Source organism: Eschrichtius robustus, chromosome 9 (assembly GCF_028021215.1).
Source record: "Eschrichtius robustus isolate mEscRob2 chromosome 9, mEscRob2.pri, whole genome shotgun sequence".
Taxonomy (NCBI): domain Eukaryota; kingdom Metazoa; phylum Chordata; class Mammalia; order Artiodactyla; family Eschrichtiidae; genus Eschrichtius; species Eschrichtius robustus.
In genome coordinates this window covers 28,447,646-28,472,625 of record NC_090832.1, presented here as the reverse complement: position 1 = coordinate 28,472,625, position 24,980 = coordinate 28,447,646, and the positions used below count along the sequence as shown (strand labels likewise).

General features: G+C 34.9%; 1 protein-coding gene across 8 annotated transcripts in view; it reads right to left on the bottom strand.

Moving 5' to 3' along the window:
* Window positions 1-24,980, bottom strand: part of AHI1 (Abelson helper integration site 1) — a 205,840-nt gene that overhangs the window by 138,330 nt on the left and 42,530 nt on the right. For all 8 annotated transcript variants that reach the window (XM_068551284.1, XM_068551279.1, XM_068551280.1 and 5 more), the window contains 7 exons: window positions 23,909-24,041; window positions 20,804-20,927; window positions 16,023-16,252; window positions 14,325-14,431; window positions 11,627-11,745; window positions 9,148-9,278; window positions 7,714-7,854 (listed from right to left, as the gene is read on the bottom strand). In XM_068551284.1, the coding sequence (XP_068407385.1) occupies window positions 7,714-7,854; window positions 9,148-9,278; window positions 11,627-11,745; window positions 14,325-14,431; window positions 16,023-16,252; window positions 20,804-20,927; window positions 23,909-24,041 (985 nt within the window). The remainder of the gene's footprint in view (window positions 1-7,713; window positions 7,855-9,147; window positions 9,279-11,626; window positions 11,746-14,324; window positions 14,432-16,022; window positions 16,253-20,803; window positions 20,928-23,908; window positions 24,042-24,980) is intronic.

Below are 24,980 nucleotides of genomic sequence, written 5' to 3'. Positions count from 1 at the left end.
GCTTCTAACAGTTCAAAGGTTTCTAAATCATTTTCATAGAGGCCATGGTTAGAGAATGATGGTGCAATTAGGTAACTGTATTTCTTCACTTAGTCATTTTCTCTTCCTTGTACTAATTTAACTTTGTATGTTTAAAACTTAGCTCTAACCTTACTAATATGTTTAAAACTCACAATTTTAAGTCTCATCCCTATCCTTTCATGACTCTCAGAGGAGTGCACTAGAGCAGGCTCTGGGCATACAAAAGCACTGCCCCGCTCTTGGGGGTCTGAATTTTTGGAGGTCAGCAAGAAATTACTGCTATGTGCTAAGTGGTACAGCAGAGCAATGGACATGGTGCTGAGAACACAGAGGTGGCAACTACATTTGCTTAAAGGAAATGCAATTTCCTTTCCTTCCTATATCCATCAAAATACTTCTAAATTTACCTACTATCACCTGTAATTTGGGATTCTAGACTTTACACGATTAAAAGAATTCTTAAAATGTTTTCATAACTGACACTCTTTCCTGATTTATATAGTATGTTCAGTGCTTCTGTGTATGTTCTGGCCTTAAACAATTATAAAAAAATAATGTGGTTTTCCTCAGGAGATCTCTATCTTTATAGGAGGAAGAATGGAGGAAATAAGATATTTCAATTCTGTGCCCTTTGCATTTGAAAATAATACAAGGTTTGTTATTATTAAAACCTATGTGTACTTATGTTATTGACTTTATAATAAAGCACAATGAAAAAATAGCACGGTCTTTTTCTTACACTATATTAACAGTAATATTTCTTTGTGGTCCAACATTTAATACCTTTGGTCAAGATCTGCCATTACACATACCCCTGTTACTGTGTATGGTCATCTTACTGGATACCTAATTTACTTATCAATATTTCTACTTCTAATTATAATATGATTACTGTAAGCTGGCAGGTCTACGGCTCTAGATTCCTAGCACTCAGCAGTTATGCAGCACCCTCCTTCTCTTCCTCTCACACTTGCGGTGTGAAGAGAATCTCTGTGGTCTGAATGTTGTGTTCCCCTAAAATCCCTATGTTGGAATCCTAACCCCCAAGGTGATGGTATTAGGAGGTGGGGCCTTTGGGAGGTGATTAGGTCATGAGAGCACAGCCCTCATGAAAGGGATTAGTGCTCTTATAAAAAAGACCCCAATGAGGTCTTTAGCTGTACCATGTGAGGGTACAGCTAAAGGTGCTCTTTATGAACCAGAAAGTGAGCTTTCATTGGACAAAGAGTCAGGGCTTTGATTTTGGACTTCCCAGACCTCAAAACTGTGAGAAAGAAATGTCTGTTGTTTATGAGCCATCTAGTCTCTGGTATTCTGTTATAGCAGTGCAAATTGACTAAGACAAGGATGTTCAAGGGCTTACGATTTTTTGTTGTATTTCACTGGGCCTGACTTGTTCCTGCCTCAGCGAATCTTAAGAAACTGCGTCAATGGATCAAAGAAGTTCTACTGAGTAATACTTCAATTCTAGTAGCCTGAGTGTATTTCAGGGCCTGTTCATAATCTTGTATTTCTTGAAATATTTTATATGTCATGTAGAACTTATAAAGTGTCACTAATAAAACTTCAAGAAGCTATACAAGAAAGTGTAAAAGACTCATGTCTCATAGCCAACCAAATGGGAGAGGGTCTACCATCATTCAGCAAATCTATTAGTTGAACATCGAAAATATAATAAACTATCTCCAAATCCCCTGAAGTACATGCATTGTAGTTTTGTTGACTTCCTATTCCATTATCAATCATCACACATCATGCTATTCAACTGAAAGTGTGGGACACGTATACTGCTACAGAAAATAGCTAGGATTTCCCTACTGCAGCCTGCTTCACATATCCATGCTCCATGCCTTGCTTTCTAGTTTCATTTTATCCTTTGATAAGACACTGAGATAAAATAGAACAGGTATTATTTTAAATTTTCAGGTGAAAAAACAGATATAGAAATGATAAATTTTTTGACCAGGGTCAAATAGAAGGTGATGGCATTTTGTCTAGGACCAAAATGCTCTAATTCCTACTTCAGTCTTTCCCTCCACACTGTTGTCTATTTTGAACTGTACCACTTTTTCTTTTTGGGGGCACTTTATTTATTTATTTTTAATTAATTAACTAATTAATTAATTTTTGGCTGTGTTGGGCCTTTGTTGCTGCGCGCGGGCTTTCCCCAGTGCACACCGCTCTTCGTTGCAGTGCACGGGCTCCAGGTGTGTGGGCTTCAGCAGCTGTGGCACATAGGCTCAGCAGTTGTGGCTCACGGGCTTCAGAGAGCAGCCTCAGTAGTTGTGGAGCATGGGCTTAGTTGCTCCACTGCATGTGGGATCCTCCCGGACCAGGGCTCGAACCCGTGTCCCCTGCATTGGCAGGCAGATTCCCAACCACTGCGCCACCAGGTAAGTTCCCTAGGGGCACTTTAAAAAGCACCAATGTAAGCATAAGAAAATGCCTGGATGAGGAATTCAGGGCTCTGGTTTGTGCTCAAAGTCATTAAGTTGACTACGTTTTCTATACGTCCTGAATCCTTGAATGACATAAGCTTTCAATCAGAGTATCCCTCATGTGTGGACTATTAAAACAGATGCTTCAGGATATGACCAAGAAATAGGTAGCTTCAGTATGTCTTAAAATTTGGCATTTCTATCTCAATTTCTCCTACTAAGCTAATAATAGATATCTAAAACTCTAACCTACAATCAGTTATATATGTTACTGCCTAGTCTTATCCAAGTATGAGGATTACAACATCTGAGTTTGCTTTTGAATCATTCATAATTAGTACTTCAAGAACACCATTAAATTATATGTACAACTACAGATGTTAAATTTATTTCAACTAGACATTACCTTATTGCAAAAATATTATAAAAGTAGTTACATTAAAATTTAATATTACATAATAAAGAAAAATCATATTTTGGACTATATTGAGAATATAATGGTTTAATGCATTATAATTACCACCAACATTTGTAAAGGAGTGAACAATTAATAATGATACTAGACAACCAAAGCTCCTTTTACTCTTAAGGGGTCTTCCTATATATTAAAATTGAAAACAAACACTACATTTCACCACAGGTATATTCAGCTACCTTCTTAAGTTACTTCATGAAATAGGAAATGCAAAGACTAAATAAGTAGCTGTGGCAGACAGCTTAATGTTTTAAGAGCACGGGCTCTGGAGTCAGACAGCCTGGCAAGCGTTGCCATTTTACCAATTGTGTGGCCTCAGGCAAATTACTTCATGCTCCTCATGTGCCTCAGTTTCATCTGCAAAATGGGGATAAAAATGGCAACTATCTTGTGGGGATTTGGGAGAACTGTATGAGATAATGCATGTAAAATGCTCATGAGAGCAGGGGATACTTACTAAATAAATAAATAAATGCTTGACAGCATAAGTACTTGATAAATATTAGCTACTACTACTACCACTATCATTATTAGCCCCAAATGTACTAACTGATCATGCCTTTCATTCTATATGTTTATAAAATATAAGGGGAAAATGCTATTCTAAGGGATTTTAAATTCTTATTTCAAGTATTTATTGCACATCAGTAATATAGCAGGTAGGATGTTAGACATAGGGTCTTGTAAACACCATGGGCTTTTTGTTACTGAGCAAGTTATATAGGAATGTAAAGGTATATATTGCCCTGAATTCTGGTAATACATGTCACAATGTGAAAAATAAACCTATCAACAATGACGATGCAGGTGATCATTAATAAGTCTACGCTCTATAAATAAAATCATGTTTAGTGTCAATGGTAGACTGCCTTTCAGTTTAACTAAAATTCTCCCAGAGGTTTAATTAACTACTTAGGAAGCACAAAAGATTGGAAAAGAGCATGGTTCTGATTCCTGGGTTTCACAGCGCCGTTCAACTTGGCACACAATAAATGCTCAATGAAGATTTGTTTTGCCTAAAACACTATGAACTGAAAAGCATTCCAGAGTTAATACTGATTCACAGGAGATACTGCCACCTAGTGAAAAATTAGGCTCATTACCTGAGATTACCGTATAATGCTGAGAACTTCCCAAATTAAGACTTGATTCTGCTTAAAATACTACATGTATATTCAATATGTGTCAGTATTCAGACTAGGTACCAGTAATAAAAAGACAAATAAGCCTCCAACTCTGCTTCCCACAAAGTATAGATAATATAAAGAAATCACATACTCCACGGAGAGGCATAGAATAAATGGTTTTGTAGAAAAAAAAAAGTTTGCATATTAGACAATCAAAAGCTAATATTTCAGGAAATCTGCTAAAAAGGCAGTTTAGTATAGCAAATGAGAGTATGGACTCCAAGTCCAGACTGTATGGATCCAAGTCCTGGCTCCCATAATGGGGATAATTCTAATACCTACCTCATAAGATTATTGCGAAAACTTTAAAAAATATGGGTAAAGTGCTTAAAATAGTACCAGGAACATGGAAGATGCTCTATAAGTTTTAGACAAAATTATCATTAAATGTAGAACAGGATCCTAGAGATTGAGGTAGACAAGTATTGATTAATAACAGAACATTAATTGCTGAAGTCTAGCTTCATAAATTTAATTCAGTAGAAGCCGTTTCTCTGACTAGTACTCTGTTACTATGGGAATCCTAAAAGTGCATTATTTGTGGTACACTGTGACTAAATTTTGTATTACTAGATGATTAACCCTTTCAAAATCAGGCAAATAAAACTGCCTTCTGAAAGTAAAAATCATATTTCTTACCAAAAAAAGCAAAAAGTCAGTAGAATGAAAGACCCAAAAGACCACAACCTGAACACATGCTTAACAGGGAAAGATGCCTGCTGACTCTTCACAGATTTTGCTAGAACTGAAAGATGGATGATACATTTAGCTACCACTGTGGTCTCATTCACAGCTTATTTAACTGATAAAAAAAATGAGCTTACTCCATTTTCCTTAAAAATTGCCTAAATGTATCAGCTGCTCTGATAAATACTATCTAAAAAATCATGTAACTGCTTTGTATCTTTCAAATTTTTTACCATTAAAACATTTATGTAAAACTGCTTGTAAACTTTATTTTCAGACAAGAAAGTGTGAGCAAAATAGTCCTGTGTTAAAAGATAAATAAAATATAAGGCAAAGGTATAATAGGTCAGTAATAAATGTTATAATTTTCATTGAAAAAATTTAAAGACGTCACGATTCTGGCCTGTATTTAATGAGCAAAATATTTTAGAGTCTGAAACAACTTTTCATTTTTTCATGGTTATACACCATTCACAAGAACTGTGCCAAATCTTGGATTGCTTGAGATCACATAACTTTTTCCTAAACTGCTTCTTTTTAAAAATAGGCAGCAAAGAGTTGGGAAAATGTGTTGAAACATTTTGAGTTTTGTTTGTAAAGGTGTGTTAGCGTATCAAAAATTGTGTTCTAAATACACTGCACAAAATATTTTAATTTAATATGTGTATTAACTGAACATTTAAATTTCTAAAACACTCATGGAAATCCCTCATTTACATCAAGATACTGTGGACATAACATAATGTTCTTAACTTTATGCATTTATTTTCTAATACAACTGACCTAGAAAGGTACACACTCTAATAAATAAAAGGAAAAGGCTGACCAACAGAAAGAGTGAAAGAAAGGGAAAAAAACCTTTTTTTCCATTTCATTCCACACAGAGAGGCTTATCAGCATGTTAAAACATAAGTTCCCATAGAGTCAAGTGTATACAGGTTGGATGAGCATGGTAACAACCCACTTTATCTTTTCTGTTTGTTTTAGTATAGTGCTTATCAGCTTACAAAGTACTTTCACAGTCCCTGTCTCATAGCACCCTCGCCAAAAAATCTCTTAGGTAGGACAGAAATTAGTAGTTGTAGGACCATTTACTAGATAGGGAAATGGAGCTTCAGGAAGGCAAGAGGCTTGTGCAAGGCCACTAAAGAAACAGAACTGAGCCTAAAACTAATGTTTTTGAACTCCTAAACACTTGGCTCTTTCTACTTATGCTTCTAGAGTGGACTTCTTAGTCTAAATGTCTATTGTCACAAAACCAAATGGACAAACCTAACTGCGCTAATCTACTGATGAACTTCTATCAAAGACAAAAAATACACTAAAGAAAAAAGATGAGACTGGAGCTTTAACTTGCATTTTGTAGTGAAAATTTCAAAAGCCTAAAAAGCAAAATAGAAATTCAATGAAAACTGTGGTGAAACTTCTGAAGAGTTTGAGGAAATAACTGAGTGCCTATTTCCTATATAACAGTTCCCATTACAAAGTAATTAGGTATAACTCTTCTCCTTTCTGTGAAGATTTAAAGTGTATGAAAGAAAGACCTGTTTCAGGACATATGTTTGAACTAGACAACAAACTTGGACACTGGATGATTTGAGAAATCCACTTGTCTTTTCCCATAGTCAGGCAGTGTTTACTTTTGCTAAATTTGTTTGTAATAGTTAAGTGGTATTGTGTTGTTTAACAATTCCACCATCAGTAATACTGTTCTGTAAATCTGAATACGTGTCAGAGAAATTTATTATTTCTTCTTTGTAAAATTCTTTAAAACAGGATAAATCTCAATTTTACACATTATTTTCTAATATAATTCACCTGTAAAGGCATAATAAAATCCATACTATGATCAAGAACTTCAGGTTTAGAGCTTGACTCAATTGTCTAACACTTAGCACTTATCACAAACATTAACCAGTTCACACTGTATTAATGCAGTAAGCTTAACCACCTGCATTTCATTAACTTAAACACTCTGTCTAGATAGTTCCACAGCAATGTTACCTGTATACATATGTGCATATTTATGCATTTATAACATTGTGTGGAAGCCATCTTAGCTTAGCAAAAACAGTGAATGATATCCTAAACAAAGCAAAGAGAGTAATAAAAACCATTTATTTTTGTACAATAATTAATATATGAAGAAAATGGAACTGCAATTTTGAGAGTGTCAGCACTATCAATACCATGCAGAACAATGAAATCCTAATTTCAGGACAAAAATTAAAGAAATATATGAAAAATAGCATAAATCCAGATAATTCTAATAATGCCATACTATTTCTGAAAAATGTGTCCAAAGTCTTTATTTCCTTATTATTTTCCAAAATTATAGAATAGTGTAATTTTAGAGTAGAAAAAGGCGTTAGATTTCTAATTCCAGATCTCATTTTCATTGACGCTTAATTTTTCTGCCTTCTTTTTATGTTAAGAAACGCTCAAGATTACAACTTATTTAAACTATGTGCTTTAGTAAAAAAGAAAAACAAAGAATAGGAAAATTAACTCAATATTCAAGTAAAAACATTACAGATCCATATTTCCTAAATGTTATTTAATCTTTTAAATTTAGACATATTCCCGAATAATTTTTAGGTGAATTTTATTTATTTAAATTGATTTACAAAGGAAGTGATGACTACCTTTCTGTGATTACAACGTAAGAGCACAACCATTATGTGTACTTTTGATGATATTTAAACTCCATAATAATAGTGCTCATGGAAAAATAAAATGTTATAATAATAATATGATCTTTTTAAGTTGCTTGGCTTTCATAGTATATTCAAGAGAGCTTTGTTAATACAAAGGATGACAGTTTTCACAGAGCTCATAATTTCCGGTTCAGTCTAAATGTAAAGGTTACTCTAAATATTCTCCTCTTATCAAGTGGTGGACTTACCATGGAAATCATAAATATATAGAAGAACTGGCTCATTCTGCCCAAACGCACAAAATGCAACCATATTTTCAAGTGGGTGATAAGCAATATCTCGAATGGGTGACTTGAATGGCAGGTCAGAATACATTGCTACTTGTTCTCCTAAATAAGAAAAGACATTCAATAATTTGTACCATCTCAGATACTTCTCATTAGAAGATTATTCTGTAGCTTATTAAAAAAGATCTATAGTAATGATAAAGCTCACGTTATTTACATGAACACCTTAAAAACCTATAAATATTTGAGTACCACTATATTAAATAATTATCTTTATTTTTCATTCTGTTGGCCCTCCTTTTTCTACTTTTCAGTCCAACCTCTTCACGGAGGTATTCAAGGCACAAAATAAAGACAAAGAGCTTGGAAGTAGAGAGATCTGAGTCTGAGATCTGACAGAGCTGAGCAAATGCCAGCTAACAAAGAACTCCAGGGAGAACTAGGGGAGGAATGTCAGGATTAAAACTAAAGAAACTCTGGTTGGGAGAGGTTTAGTGAGGAATTAATTTTTTCTATTTTTCTTCCAGAGGCTGTTTGACGTACCATCTGCTTTAAAGATGCATATGATTATTAATGACTAAAAGAGGCCTACAGCAGAAGTTTAAGTTTGAAAATCAGAACTCAAAAAGCAAAGAATCCAGTTCCACTGATTGCCGGGGAAAAGAGATTTATGAACACTTATGAACTGATGCTGAAGTATCAAAATACAGTAAGAAAAAAAAAAAAAAACTGTAAGTGAACTGACTAGTCAAAAATGCCTAAAGGGAAAGATGAAGAAAATAAAAAGCTGAAGTCAAATACTGTTCATTAAAGAAACTTTAAAGTAACTTTTATAAAATTCTTTCTACTGCTAAAAAAAAATGTTTAGGTAGTTTTGGCTTTTCTTTTAAAAAGCAAGGTGAAGCACAAATGAACTGCCCAATATCATAGTTTATGTTATTGAAAAAAAACTGAATTACAGCAAAATTGCTATTAAGTTTCAGACATCCAAAACTGACAGGAGTATGTTTGTTTCTAATAAAAATGTAGATGGTTAACCATTTGTATACCTAGTTGTACTTTAAATTCAGTTTATAACACTGTGTTTTGTATTACAGTCCTCATTAAACACTTCTCTAAGATCAACAATATCTCATTACCAGCAAGGAAAGAATAAACCTTGAATTACAATGTGAAATTCTAAATCCATGAAGATATCAAAACCATAAAGAACAGAATTTAATATAAATTTAGACTGCAGCTGAATTCCATTATCAGCTTTCCAATTTTGAAAAACGTAACTGAGAACCTGAAATCAGAATTTCCTTGAAAATTATTCCATAAAATGGTAGTTTTTATACTTCATCAAAAACAAAACAAAACAAAAATTTTCAAGTTCAATGAAATATTATTTACCTGTTTCTGGGTTCCAAACATATACTATACCATCCTCACTTCCAGCAAAGAGAAAAGTCCCACATGGTGTCAAAGTACTGTGAATCTTCTCTCGATAATTTGCTGCACCTACAAATTTCCTTGCTGCTAATCTAGAAACCAAAAAGATTTTACAAATGCAACCTGTCTTACCCATTTAAAAGACTGGTGGTAGGAAGACTTTTAAATACTTCATTTGCATTTAACAAACAACTTGTGAGAATCTGTTATGCAGGATACATTCTATGATGGATGCAGAATAAAGAAGAGATAGTCCCAGAGCTCAGGGAGCTTATCATTTAGCAGGAGAGAGAAGAAATGCATTAAAGTAAAATAGAAAGTGGATGTAGAAAGTGCCACAAAAGAAGAACAGAAAGAGTACTTTTCAGATTTGGATAAGAGAGATGATTTCTAGCTATGGAGCAAAAGACTACTTTGGAAGTAGCATTTGAATTGTTTACTAAAAACTGAACAGAATTTTTATACTCTTATATTTTCTCCATGTGATAAATGTTTAAAATCAAACAATGAATACTTGATTGTTGCAGAAGTATTAGACAAAACATTATTGAATCATCTATTAAATATGGTATATAACCTTCCAGGCTTTTTAACTTATGAATAATAATAGCTAACACTGTTTTAGTGCTTATTATGCGCCAGGTAGGTACTAGTATCGTCCCTGGTTTACAGAGAAGATATTACATATACTGCTCTGTTATCTGCTTTTTTCAGTCAACAATGAATCATGAATAATGGCCATCATGTCAGAAAATAAAGATTACGCATTATCATTTTAATAGGCATATATTATATCATTGTCTAAATGTATCTAAGAAATTTTCTATTGTTGGATAACACTTAGGATGTTTCCAGCTTTCCCCTACCATGAATATGATTTCTGTGAACAACCCTGTGTATATATTTTTTGCACTGCCTCATGATTATTTTCTTAACATAAATAACTAAACCTAAGGTTACTGGGTCAAACACTTCTGCTATGTCTGTTAATGTTTTAAGTACTTTACATGTATAAACTAGTTTATTCCTCACAAAACACTTATGAGGATGGTATATTATTTCTTCCATTTGAGTGATGAGGAAAGAGAGACACAGGGAGATTAATCAGCTAGTAAGGGGTGGAACAGGCAGTATTTGACTGCAAGCAGTTTTCCTCTAGAGCCCAAGCATGGTCATAGGCTGAATACTATACTGCTTAAATAGAGAACAACCAAACTCTGCAGGCCTGGTCTTCTAAAGTCTGGCTCTAATTTCTATTGGATTCTCTCTCAGCATTCCTTAGCAAGAAACCCATGCTCATACAGACTAACTCACTCTGCCCTGAATACAGCTTCTATTATTCTACCTCCAAACTTTATTCCAGGCTTTTCATGTTTTCCACCCTAGTGAGGACACTGCCATCTTGTCTAAATTCTACCCATCCTTCAAGATTGAGCTCAAGGACCAGTCTTGCCACAGAGACTTTAACAGAAGACTATATTATAGCTATCAGCTTTACCGTTGCCATGAAAAATACAATCCTTTTATTATGTATTTATATTCATTAAAAATACTTATTGAGTACTTGCTATCTGTTAGGTATGACGTGGGTACGATGTATAGAAAAAAAGAATAAGCAGATTACAGTCCTTGAAGATCTCACAATGTAGCCTAAGTGTTTCATATGTTATTTTGGAGGTAGTACAACTAGATTATAAATTCCTGATGAACAAATTCTGCTTATCATTCTCCTACAGCACCCATGCCAGTGTCTCAAACAGTTCTACATAAATACTGAAGGGCTTAATGGTTAGCCCTAAAGTGATAATTGCAGAATAAACTAATCTAGATTACCACATTTGCCTTTCTAAATACAATAATGAAATTTAATAAAATAGCTTTCTCTCATTTGTTTTACAGGAACTTCTAACGTCAAAACCAAAGCACACCAGAAGTCCATGCTGGTTTTCCTAGAACTCTGCTTCTGCCTTTTACATTAAGAGTATCTCTTTTCATTTGCCTCTTTTAGAAATAAAACAAAAAAGAAAAACAAGGATGTATGAATCAAAAGCCCTCTCATTCAGGCGTGATAGTAGATCATAATACTCTGTTAAACCAATATCACAGAGATAAAAGATATTCGATGGCAGAAGTTTCTTTTTTTTTTTTATTGTGAAAATAAAAAACAATAGACTAGATCTCAGCCTAAGAACTATTCATATTTTGGGTCAGATAATTGTTGCAGAGGCCTGTCTCATGCACTGCAGGATGCTTAGTGATATCTCTGGTCTCTATCCACCAGATACTGGAATAAACATTCAAAAGTGTTTCTAGACACTGCCAGAGGTCCCCTGAGGGACAAAATTCTCTAGTTGAGAACCACAGCTGCACTTTATAAATATGAATTAAATCATTACTTATTCTATGAGCACTTAACCCGCAAATACTGAAATATACTTACATTCGGAGATCCATAATTCTCAAAGTACTGTCTTTGGTATGAATTAACAAACGTTTTCCATTGGGATGAACCTCCAAGTAACTTATTGGAATCCCCTTAAACTCACTCTCTTTAATTTCCTAAAATGATTTTAAAAAAGATTATAAAATATTACCACTGTAAAATCTGTCTAAAGTTAAGCCCTTTTAAGTGTACAAATTTAATTTTAAGATGTCATTTTCAATTGCACAATACAGGATGTTTTAAAATTGTTAGCAAAATTATTCCAAGTAACTTCAGGTTAAGGATGAAAATAAAGCTGCTAAAATGTATTTTTTGGTTCTTATGTAACACCTTATTTAATTAGTGTTTTTGTAGTATATTCCCAAACAAGAAGCACTTTCTACAAACACATCTTCTAACACTACACTGTCTGTTTATCATCAGATAAGAAACTTTCCAATTTTTATAAATTCAAAATTAAGTATAGAATTAGCTCTCAAGTTCTATTTCAGTCTCAGATTATTTCTTCATACATCTACTTCCACTTGTCCTGAAAAAGGTAAATTATCAGCATCTTATTCTGAAATAATTTAGTTTAGCTTGTAATTTTTTTTTTTTTTTGGATACTTAAGGCAGCTAAATCTTCTACTTATAGAAGAAGACTATAAGTAGACCTGATTAATGATGTCAAGAAAGACACAAACACTGAAAGAGAATCTGCCTGAACAAGCCGTGTATAAGGACAATTTCCAAAGGTTCTTGTTTCAATTACCAGGAGAAAGACAAAAATTGCAAATGCAAAACTGCTTAAACTAAAGTCTAAAGAGTCAAGAGAGGGTCTGCTTTAACCTGTAGGCAGAATTCTGAATTAGCCTTCTTCTCCCTCGAGGACCCCTTATTCTTGCTCGCTTCTCTTAGAGGGTCTCCTCTTCAGAGGTGGGTTGGCACCAGCTGAGGTGGGGTACAAACTGCTACAATCCTAGTATCAGCAGCTGAGCCCCTCCTACTGCTATTTGGTGCTAAAACCTGCTGTCAGCTTTTTACAAGTTACAGAATAAAGTCAAATACTGATACCACAGATGGGGATTTTACTGAGCCCAACTACAACGATTTGGAGGTGGAGATGCACTGCTGAAGGTGTGAGCAATTGGAGCAACACTTACACAGATGCAAATGTGCAAAATCAAAACCAGGGCTGCATAACAAGTTAAGTGTTAGGTACAGGTTTGAGAAAGCTGCTGGTAGATTCAGTGTTTGTAGTATCTGTTAACGAGTTCCTTCGTATTTTTATCATATTCATGCTCAAGCCCTAGTTCTAAAGACCATGCCCTATACCAAGGACTGTGTGCAATAGCACATGGGCACCTCATCTTCAGGGACAGATGTGTATAACCCAGAACCCCTCCCCCCACTGCTGGCTGAAGAGAACCAAGTAAGAAATCGCAGTCTCCCATCTGTCCTAGGACATAAGCTACTAAAAAGACATCCCAGCTCATTTCCTAACTTTCTATTTTCGACTGTCTCAAGTAACCACCAGGAGGCAGATTTCCAAGGTATATTTGCCTTTTGGTTACTATATTGAGGTAAAGAAATACATGATTTTTAATACAAATAATACGCTCCGCATTGTAGACTCAAATGATTAGAAATGGTGCCTTTGGAGCCTTGCCAATCCTCTAGGTATCAATATGTAAGTAATTAGAAAGTTCTTTTCAAAGTGTGTGAAATTAGGCTACAACATGAATCCCAAGCCATCATTCATTAATCTGACAGACTAGATGAGAATGACTAAAAATAGAATAGACTGGTTTTTAAACAGGTCTGACAGCCTCAACAGATTTAACTAAAGTTCCTGGAAATTCTTTTTCATGTAGAATGTCTTTTTTTCAAACAGGGACAATTATAATCTATTATGAAGAAGAACAAAACTGAAGAACACAGGTATAGCATGTAAGACAAAAACTATATCAATATTTATAAAAACAACTCAGGTTGAATGATTCATTTTGTATTTTTAACTTAAACATACTAAATATGCACCAACAAAGTTGCTTGGTATACAAGCCATCTTTAAAACACTCTGCTTCAAAAATGAGATCATTCATTTGTTTCTGTCAATTTAGTGTATTTCAAATGAAACAATTACTGTGATTAAATGATAAGCCCTCTCATATTTATATAATCTTGATCACATAATTTTGAGGGATAGCACTGTTAACAAAACCTTGAACACAGTGTTTTTAGTGATGTTATGAGACCAAGAAAAAAAGAATCTGAATAGCAGAAAATGTAAGTTATTATGTATAGGTGGTGATATAACATATACCTCATTTTGCGTAAACTTCAGTAATGGATCCCTGAATACCATAGGGCAAATTAGGGCTCAAAAAAAAAAGAAACAAAAGCCTGGCCAAAATGAAGAAAATTTCACTACGTCACTATGTTATCAATTAGCCATCAGAAAGACATGATAATTGACTTCTCAGGGACTGAGAAAACCTTAATTTCTTTGAAAAGAACGAACGGAATGTCCTGACATCTTTTTTTTTCTTTTTTTTTTTTTTAACATCTTTATTGGAGTATAATTGCTTTACAATGGTGTGTTAGTTTCTGCTTTATAACAAAGTGAATCTGTCCTGACATCTTCAAGTCATGTGGTTCAATTTTTTTTTCCCATTTCTTTAATTAAATCCCCAAATATGAAATGGCTCTATACCTTATTTACACTCCAGTGACGCACTGAGTGTTGCACATCATTAGCTTTGACATACGTATTCCAAACAACAATCACCCCTGTGCAGTCTCCTGAATACATGTGATTACCTATTTAAAAAAATAAAATTACTTACATATAAATGTCACACAGAGTTTGAAACAAACATTATGAAATTGGGAAAACACATCCCAATAAAACAAAGAATTGAAGGGCTATTAAAAGGCATTACAGTTTTAAAAAAGTCCAAACGGCAAACAATCAGATCCCAATTATCTTTAAATGAATTCTTCACCCTTTTGAATTATTTTTGATGATTTATTTCCCTTTGTCACCTACCTGAATTTGAATACAAAAAGAAATGAGCACCTCAGTTTATGTGTACGTGGCTCAAATTCCAAAGCTAAACAAATTATTTGAAATATCCAATATGATCTGTATTGCTCACCTTTATTAACCTATATAATCTATTTTATATTCCTGGAAAAACACCTATACTCTAATATATACTGTTAGCATAATGCCTGAGACCTGGTAGGAACTCAATAAATGACCAGGGAATGAATAAAATAATAAATAACAGGTGCTTCAGTTCAGTATCATTTCTTAGAGTCAAACCATCTTACAGTTGAATGGGACCTCAGAGAACATCTTCAACTTCATAACCCGTCAGGAATATCTTACAAACCATTATGAACAGATGGTTGTTCAGCAACTGTGAATGTAATATTTTACACAAAAGTAGCTTATTCAACTGATGAAATGCTCTATATATTAGAATGTTCTTTCTAATTCTGAGCAAAGAAAATCTATTTCCTGCAGCTTTGGCCCTACTTCTACCTACAGAGCAACGTAGAAGGACTTCTCTTTGCTTCACATCTTAACCAAATATTTGAAGAAATTCTTCATCTCTCTTTTATAATCTGAGCTACTTCTATTATGACAGAATTTTCAGACGCCTTCCTATCCTTGGTTGACCTTTCCTGAATGGGTTCCTACTTATAAACATCCTTATGGTTGAACTGAGTACATTAGCAGTATTATCATTTTGATCTGGATCCCATACTAACTAATTATAGCTATACACAACTAGTGTCTGAAATAATAGAAAAGGTGACTATTTAATAATGAATTTCTTTATTCTTTCAGCTGACAAAATAATCTATATTTTATGTCCTTAAAACACTATCCATAATACTCATATTCTAAGATTAAACCTTTAAATAATTGCAAATCTCCCTTCTATATGTTTCTGTACTTAAAAAAAAAATCCTGTTGCTACATTTAAAATATATATTTTCAATATTCCTCTGGGATTTCCCCCCCACCTTCCTCATTTTTACCCTTTACATAAAACGGCCCTTTAAGAAACCTACTAGGGAATAATCATCAATCCAATGAAATATATTTTGCAATTTGGAACAGGACTGGTTGTTACAGCAAAGATTAGTTGAATCAAAATGTTTAGAAATTTATTGACTTCAAAATTAACTAACAATTCCCTCAGTGCCAAATTTATGCCAAGGTCTATCATATGATCTGCAAAATACGCATAAATCTAAATACGCACAAACATATTTAATTTTATCTGATACATAAAGTCACTCTCAAGCTTAAATAATTATTATCCTAGTGAAACAGAAAATTTTTTAAAATTCTTCATGTAACTAGCCTTCAACTGGAATATATTCTTGGACATACCTTCAATATCAAAACAGAGAGAGTTGACGAAACTTTTGTGAGTGTCAAATTGTCGGATTAATATGGCAGGATCCTCTCTCATATCAACTTTCCATATACGTATCACAGAATCATAGCATCCTGTAACCACCAGCTCTTTTACAGCTGGGTGGAATTTAGCCGTGTAAACAAAAGAAGGATGAGGTAAAACTCTGAAAGTATTTGTATTGTTTATTTCATTTTTCCATATCCTGGAAAAGGATAAAAAAGTTACATATTGCTTCTGAAAGGCAGACATTTCTCTAAGAACCAATATGGGCAATGGACTTTATAAAAGTAAGCAAGTGACAACAACCAATGGTAAATTTTATAGCAATAAAAATAATGTGATGACATTATTTGATAGCCAGAGTTCTTTCAGTTTGACAAAGCTATTTCTTATAGTTATTTTCAAGCATAATGGTTAATTCCTCTACTAATTGTAATCTATACTGTAAAATGAAAAACTGTACTTGTATATATCTGTACTTTTTAAACCTACGTATTTTTGGCATTGAGTAAACACATTGAATAGTTGGTAAAATACTGCATTTAATACAATATAAGTGAAAAATAAAATAGAGGGAGAAATTTCAATGATTTCCCATTTCGGCTGTGTATATCATTTTTCCAAAGTGCTTACAGTTGAGGGTTTAGAGAATAGGGTACTCTATTAACTTTATATTTGTAATTTCAAAGCATAGATAATGAACATAAAGATCTCAAAGACTGGGCTTCCCTGGTGGCACAGTGGTTAAGAATCCGCCTGCCAGTGCAGGGGAAACAGGTTCGAGCCCTGGTCCGGGAAGATCCCACATGCCATGGAGCAACTAAGCCCGTGCGCCACAACTACTGAAGCCCACGTGCCTAGAGCCCATGCTCCTCAGCAAGAGAAGCCACTGCAATGAGAAGCCCGAGCACCGCAACGAAGAGTAGCCCCTGCTCGCCGCAAGTAGAGAAAGCCCGTGCACAGCAACGAAGACCCAACGCAGCCATAAATAAATAAATAATAATTAAAAAAAAAAAAAAAAAAGATCTCAAAGACTTAGAAGGCACGTTGAAATTACTATATAAATACTTAAAATAACATTAAAATCATTACAATATTTTATAGAAAACAGGCTAACATTGAGCACTCACTTTATGTTTAATACTCTTGTTATCTCTTCCTTTATATAATAGGTGATTTAAAAGAAATTAATATTGTTATTGCTACAGTCTTTTTTTTTTTTTTTAATTTTTATTTATTTATTTATTTATTTATGGCTGTGTTGGGTCTTCGTTTCTGTGCGAGGGCTTTCTCCAGTTGCGGCAAGCGGGGGCCACTCTTCATCGCGGTGCGTGGGCCTCTCACTGTCGTGGCCTCTCTTGTTGCGGAGCACAGGCTCCAGACACGCAGGCTCAGTAATTGTGGCTCACGGGCTTAGCTGCTCCGCGGCATGTGGGATCTTCCCAGACCAGGGCTCAAACCCGTGTCGCCTGCATTGGCAGGCAGATTCTCAACCACTGCGCCACCAGGGAAGCCCTTGCTACAGTCTTGACAAGAGTAAACTCTAAGAGTTAAACTATCATGTTAGATACTCTGCAAGTCAATATGCAAAAATAGGCAAAACCTAGGAACAAACAGGTGCTTTATGAGTGTGAAGCACTCGATTTTTAAAAATTTAAGTTATCAGAATTAGAAGAATTTATTAATTTTTTAATATGGGGATTTATAGTTCACCCTTTTAATTACTGTCTAAGACCTGAAGCAAATTAAGTCCTTTTCAAGATTATCTATAAAAAAATACAGTTGCTATTCAAGAATAACATTCTATAAGTTTTCTCAGCAGCTGCTTAAAATACAGGATATGATCTTTAATTACTAAGAATCCAAACTAATAAATGAAGGAAGTGAAAGAACATGTTTTCAAGTAAAAGTAAAGCATGTGTGTCACTGCATAAACATTTTTACCACAGTATTACTTTCAATGAACATATGTAACATGAAATATAGTACTTATAGAAAGAACAAAATCACTAATTTGGAGGAAATATTAAGGAGAATGCTAAAAGATAAAAACTTCAGTGGCCTGCTAATAAATCTTAGCAGCATTATCTGAAATACTATATAACAAGAAGAAATGAAGCAACTGTACCTTAAAAACAGCTCAATATAATTAGAACAGACACAGTATTTTAAAATAAAAAACTTTTTACATAAAAGCGGAATTGGTATCAATGATGGCTTTCATCACCCAAGCAATGGTAGAATCCAAGATCAAAAGAAATGTATTAATGGGTTTGTGAAAAAAAATCAGATTGACCGTAGACAGAGAAGAACAGTGATACACAAATCTGTAAAGACCAGATGAACACACACACAAATTATCAGAATTAGGAAAGAAGAAAAACATTCCGAAGTTAACACAGTATGTGTGAAGAGAGGGCAGAGTGGGGCCTTATGGGTCTATTTGGGAGCCATTACACATGGACAAGTCTTTCTGATTATATTAGGAGCTGCTGATCTGTAGTGTTCTCAAGTTATACTGAAGATAACTAAAGACGGAGATTTAGATTAAGCCCATCTAGCAGAGAGCTAACCAATGGAAAACAGTTACTCAGGAGACACTAACAATAACAGGTGCCGGTGACCCCAGGGGATGACAGAAGACCTGGGCAGAAACCCGACCTCCTGCCACTTCTGAGCATTAGCAACTCTGGCTCTCTTCCTTTTGACTTTAGCTCATTCAGTGTAAGTATTTTTCACCTATTTCAAAAACCCCACTGTCTTTTTCGTTCTAGCCACAATGTTTCTCTCTTCACTCAGTTAATCCTTCACAACAATATTTTTAGGATGTAAAGAGTCCTAAATTAGTATCAACTTCCAGGCTACATAAAGAAAAAAAGATCCTTTACTACAATATATGCTGTGCGAGGAAACCCAAGTTGACTTCAAGAAATGGTAAAATCTGAGCTGGGTTTTAAATGATGACTATGAGCCCACCCTGGCTTACAAAAGGCATTTAGATGTGTGTTGAGTGAATGAGTTGGGCAGGAAGGGGAGAAGGGCATGTCAGGAAGAGTCGACAGGTAACATGGAGATGCCAAAGAAGATAAGATGCTAAAGGTATTTGAAAAGATGGTGTGGGTGAGGCGGAGGGTACATGGGATGTGCACAAGGGACTACAGAAGGTCAATGAGGGTCATGCCTGTCATGCCATGCTAAGGAACTGGAATATTTTCCAAAGCGCAAAGATTTTTAAAGTCAAGACATTATGAAAGATGGTTTTGGAAAGAATTTTAGCATAGCAGGGATGGGGGAGCTAGAGGGTGAACACTGGGAAAGCTGAGCAGCAACAGTTTAAGCAAAAGATAACAAGGACTTGGATTAAGGCAACAGCAGTGAGGATAGAAAGAATGTGACAGAATGTGAGACTTTTAGGAGGCAGAATTAATATACTTTAGAACTACCTGTATGTAGAAAAGAAACACGAGTACTACTCTGAGTTCCCAGCTTGGGAGACAGGGTGGATAAGGATGCCATTAAAAACTATATGAGGGCTAAAAAAGGAAAACAAAATTTGGTGATTTCCGTTACGGACTTGAGGTGCCACTGGGCAATCCAGACAGAAGTGTGTAATACAAAGATGAATTCGGAAAAAGAAAAGGAGCTCGAAGTCATTAGCATATGAGTGAGATTCAAAGCCAAGGAGATGAGAGAGACCAGGATAAGCACACCAAACCACAGAAGACATCGAATAAAGGATCTTGGGGATAAGCATTTACAGAGAACAGGCAGAAGAAAAGGAACAGGAGAATGACAATTGGTCAGAGTGATAAAAAGAAAACAGAAGAGGTTGTCAATGAAAACCATGACTTGTAAATATTTCAAGACTGCTCAATAATGAACTATTGCAGTGAAGGCAAACAGGGTAAGGACAAAAGCTAGCCAGTGGATCCGAAAATTAGTAAGAAACTGCAGATCTCTCAAAGAAAGTTTATACAGCATGGTGGAAGTGAAAGCCAGACTAACTGGGGGAAAGTAAAGACAGTGTGTGTAGAATGCTTCTTGATGGGGTAGAAAGAAAAATAATGTGGTAGCCTGAAAGGCAGGAGGAGTTTAGAAAAAGATTTCCTTAAGATAAGGAGATTTGAACATACTTCTAAGATGAGAGGAAAAAATAAATAGAGAAAGATACTGAAGAGACAACAGAGGTAGGAAATAAATGTAACAGATTAAAAAAGTAACTTTTAAAATATTTTATTGTGATACTTATTAAATTGGAAGGGGCTAAATTATTTTCAAACTGACATTTTGAAAAATGCAAATAGTTGACAATCTATTAAGCTCTTAAAACATAAGGTGTGTATTCATTTACTGACCCTACACTGTGCATTGAGCCGCACCATGTCCTGGCCTCTGCATCCAGCTAACAGTGGAGACAGAATCCCTGCCATCAAGAGTTTATATTCCGGGAAAAATCTCAGTTGTTTAAGAACTTCATCTCAAAATATTAATCAAAGAGTGTACAAAATGATCATTTAAAGACAGTGAAACATTATATATTACATAAGCGAAATATATTTAACAGAATGTCTTTAGGAAAAACGTTTTCATTACTTCTTATTTAATCAGTGAGTCTGTATGATGCATGTTTGTGACGGTTCCTTGATAAGCAAAACATAACTGAAGCATAAGAGTAGTTATATCACTTTATAGTCTCTCTGCTGTCTTTGAGGGCAAGCGGCAAACACAGCAAGTACTTCTCAAGTATACTAACCTGGCAGTGCCATCAGATGATGCAGTAAGGATACAGCGATCATCTTCTGACCAGCAAAGATCATAAATGATATTGAGGTGGCCACACAATTCTCTCATGAAACGTCCAGAAGGAATTTCATATACTAATGAAAATATTCAAGAATTAGTACGCTTCCAGACAGAGGAGTCTTAACCGAATAACTTAAAAATTCATAATTTATAATAATTTGTATATCAGGTAAGCACTGTCTATAAGAATATTATCACCAAAGACATTTTCAGTACTAAAAAATGTCAAAATCTACTTAAAAGTAAGTTTTCACTTGCTTTAGACACAAGAATTTAAATACCTAAAATTTTATAATGGGCTACAATTAACAATTATTCTTATCTCTTCAAAGCAATCCTAATAATCTTTGATAATCAATTTATTAATAACTTTAAAAAACTATTTATTTATTTAGGCTGTGCCGGGTCTTAGCTGCGGCATGCGAACTCTTAGTTGTAGCACGCATGCGGGATCTAGTTCCCCCACCAGGGATCGAGCCCAGGCCCCCTGCATTCGGAGTGTGGAGTCTTACCCACTGGACCACCAGGGAAGTCCCTCAAATAACTTTTAAATTGCAATTCACTTCAAAGATTCTGTAATTTGGTCTTTCATGAATAAGGTATTATTTTATCTGAAAATCAATCAAATTCCAACCGAAATTTAACTATTTGAAGCAATGAGAAATTTAAACTGTGCTATTGTGAGAAAAAAATTCTAATACTAAAAATGACAGACACTACTGTGAGAGAATGAACAGAGATTTAATCTGATAAACAAGGCATTGTGTTATGGCTATGTTACGTACATATACAGTGAAATCTAAGATAACAACTTAACACAGAAAATACTTTCCAAGTCTCTACTTCCACCTAGTGGTAAAACCAACTGCTCTTTAAAATATCAAGCAGTACACAAGAACTTCTGTAATAGCAAAATAAGGACCTCGGAAAATCTGCTTCCCCATAAAAACGAGAACACTGGCAAAAATTGTCAAAATTAACTTTTTCAGAACTCTGGAAATGAAAGGCTTGCAAAAATCTGAGGAGCATTTATTAAAGAAAACAGCTGAATCTTGGTAAGAACACTGAGCTCTGTAGTGTTTTAACTTGTCCTGTTCCCATTCCCCTCTCCTAAGCTCCAAAGTAGACTTAAAAACCAACAGCCTTGAAACTACGAAGAAAACCAGCAGCCTAGCAGCTATGGGATGGGGCAGAAGAGGCCTGAAGATCTCCAAAGCCCCATCTCCAAGATTTATCACTGCTGGACAGCTTGGCAGCTCCCGGAAAGGCTCCATTCTCAGGGCTTGGCTTTATCTGAGCTGGCTCTGAGCATGATCTGTGTGAAGAGCCATAACTCTAGGGTGCATGAAATAATCAGTGGTGTGGCTATCTGACACAGTGATACCAGGTGCACCTAAGAAGAGGCTGATCAAGAAATTCAAAAGGAAAAACTAGGAATGAGATGTCCATAGGGGACTTTGAAAAGCTCCAATATATTCTGGGGAATCTAGAAGGACACATACACATGAAAGGCTGTGTACATACTTGTGCAAGAAAGACCTGAAAGGCCTTGTCTCTTACTGTGACGGCCCTGAGGACTGTGCAAACAGTGAGTAAAGGCTAAGGCGAAGTTGTAAACTCCCTATTTTAGAATTGAAAACATATCCCAACACACACACACACACACACACACACACACACACACACACACACACACGGCACTTCGGCACAGGCTGGGAGACCCGTTCACTCAGGCATTTAAAAATCCCTCTCTAACCATTAGTGGACCACTAAGCTAACCAAGCAACGACTCCAGGGGTAAAACCTGACAAAGGATAAAGACCACAGAATTAGTCCAGGAACATTACTAAACAAACAGCAACAACAACAAATCCCAGGTGGACAGATGGAGGGGGGGTAAAGAGGGGAGTCTGATTTCCAGAGTTGCCACATTGTAATATTTAAAATATGCAATTTTCTAGGGAGACACACCCCTAAAAAAAACCCAAAATAGTAAAGTATGGCCACACATAGGAAAAAAAGCAGTCAACAGAAACTGTCTATGACACTGGTTTCCTAGATAAAGACTTTAAATTCACTTGTATAAATATGTTCAAAGATATAAAGAAAACCACATCTAAAGAACGAAGGTGTGAGAATTATTTCTTACCAATTAATAGAGTGTATAAAAAAAGACCAAGCAGAAATTCTAGAGTTGAAAAGTACAATAACTGAAATAAACAATTCACTAGAGGGGCTCAACAGCAGATATGAACTGCCAGAATAATCAGTAAACTTGAAGACAGGTCAACTGAGATTATGCAGTCAGAGGGGCAGAAAGAAAAACAAACGAAGGAAAATGAATAAAGGTGCAAGAGACCTGTAGGACGCCATCAAGTGTACCAATATATTAATGATGGGAGTTCCAGAAGAAGAGAAGAAATAGAAAGGGGTAGAAAGAACATTCAAAGAAATAAAGATGAAAACTTCCCAAACTTGTGAAAAACATCAATCTGCACATCCTATAAGCTAAATGAATTCCTAGTAGACACACCATAATCAAAAAACAACGACAAAGATTCTTCTTTTGTTTTTTGAGACTTAAGCAGTAAGTATATCTAAATTCAAGTTTTTCTTTCTTTCTTCTTAAAACATATTTGTTTATTTGGCTGTGCCAGGTCTTAGTTGCACATAACAAATTTCAGGGCTTTCATAATCAAATTATCACTACTATCAGCTGACTAAAATTGGATTAAAATTCGTCAAGAGATTTATTAATCCTTCATGTTGCAAAATTTCTGTATTTAAAGTAGAAAGTGCTTAAAAAATACCTCCTGAATGTTTTAAAAATAAATTTATCGTCCTTCATTTGATCACTGTCATTCTATTTCTGGACCTACACTGTATAGCAAAGTGCAAAATTATTATAAAAGAATTGTTACTTTACTTGAGGAAATCTATTTTAATTTAGTCGTACTGGTGGATGACTCAAATTAAGATTTCAATGAATTTTAAAACCCAAAAAACATCCTCCGTATAGACTACAATCCGCTTAAACAGAAGGATTATTACTCACAAATAACTGGATACCCATCGCGGCTGGCACAGGCTGCTGCTAGTATTCTTCCATTGTGGGAGAAAGCAAGACCCAGACATCCTCGCTCGCCTGCATTTAGTGAGAAGAGGTGCTTGTTTGGGATACGGCAAGCCTGAAAGACAGACATTTTACCAATATGGATGAAGAAACATTAAAATATGAAAGCTAGCTGTTAACTTCCATTATTGTAGCTGTCGCAGTTTCTGGTTTTTTAAAAAGTCCCTGTACTGTGATGCAGAGGAAGAGGAAAGCAAATAAGCGGAATGATGGAAAACCATAGTAAATTACTTTCAAAGCAGAGAATCAGTTTCAATTCTCCTGAAAATCAAGTGAATTTATACTCCATGCCTAACTAGCACTATTCACCCAAAATATGAATAGAAAATTTCAATATCTGATACTCTAAAGCTGTCACTACCACATTATTTTTATACAGCCACAAAAATGAATGTATGTCACACCCTTATTTCATGACAGCAACTAATAAGTGATTTTTGCTGAACCATAAACTTGTTCTGAGTCTATAAATGCCATATAGGCCTAGCTGAAGTCCATGATGTATGAATATTCATTCTCTTTCTTTTTTTTCTCTCTTAAAATAACCATTATTTGTACTGCCTTCCAAAATGTATTTTCAAAGTAACTCAATCACCTATTGATTTCTCATTCGCTAATTTTATTAAAATTCCTTCATAATTTTTATGTTTCATTCCTTATTACCAGATGAAACCAAAACTTTCTGTGCATTATTATCTGCTGTAGAAAATACTACTTACTTTTATTTGTCCTAATTCTCTCTTTCCAACTTTTGTGAGCCTTGGTTCCTGTGTTTCTTTCTTATTATTCAAAAAGTTCAACTGAACATACATTGGGCCCTTACTATATGCCATGAATGTGGTACTTTATTACAAATGTCTTTTTATATATTCATCGCAGTAAACCTGTAATTATTATTACTATATATAGCTAATAAGGATTATTCAGAGGGTTAAGCCCAGCTTAACGGGCCTAGTCAAAGACTATTGGTTTAAGGGCCCGCTTTCTAGATTGG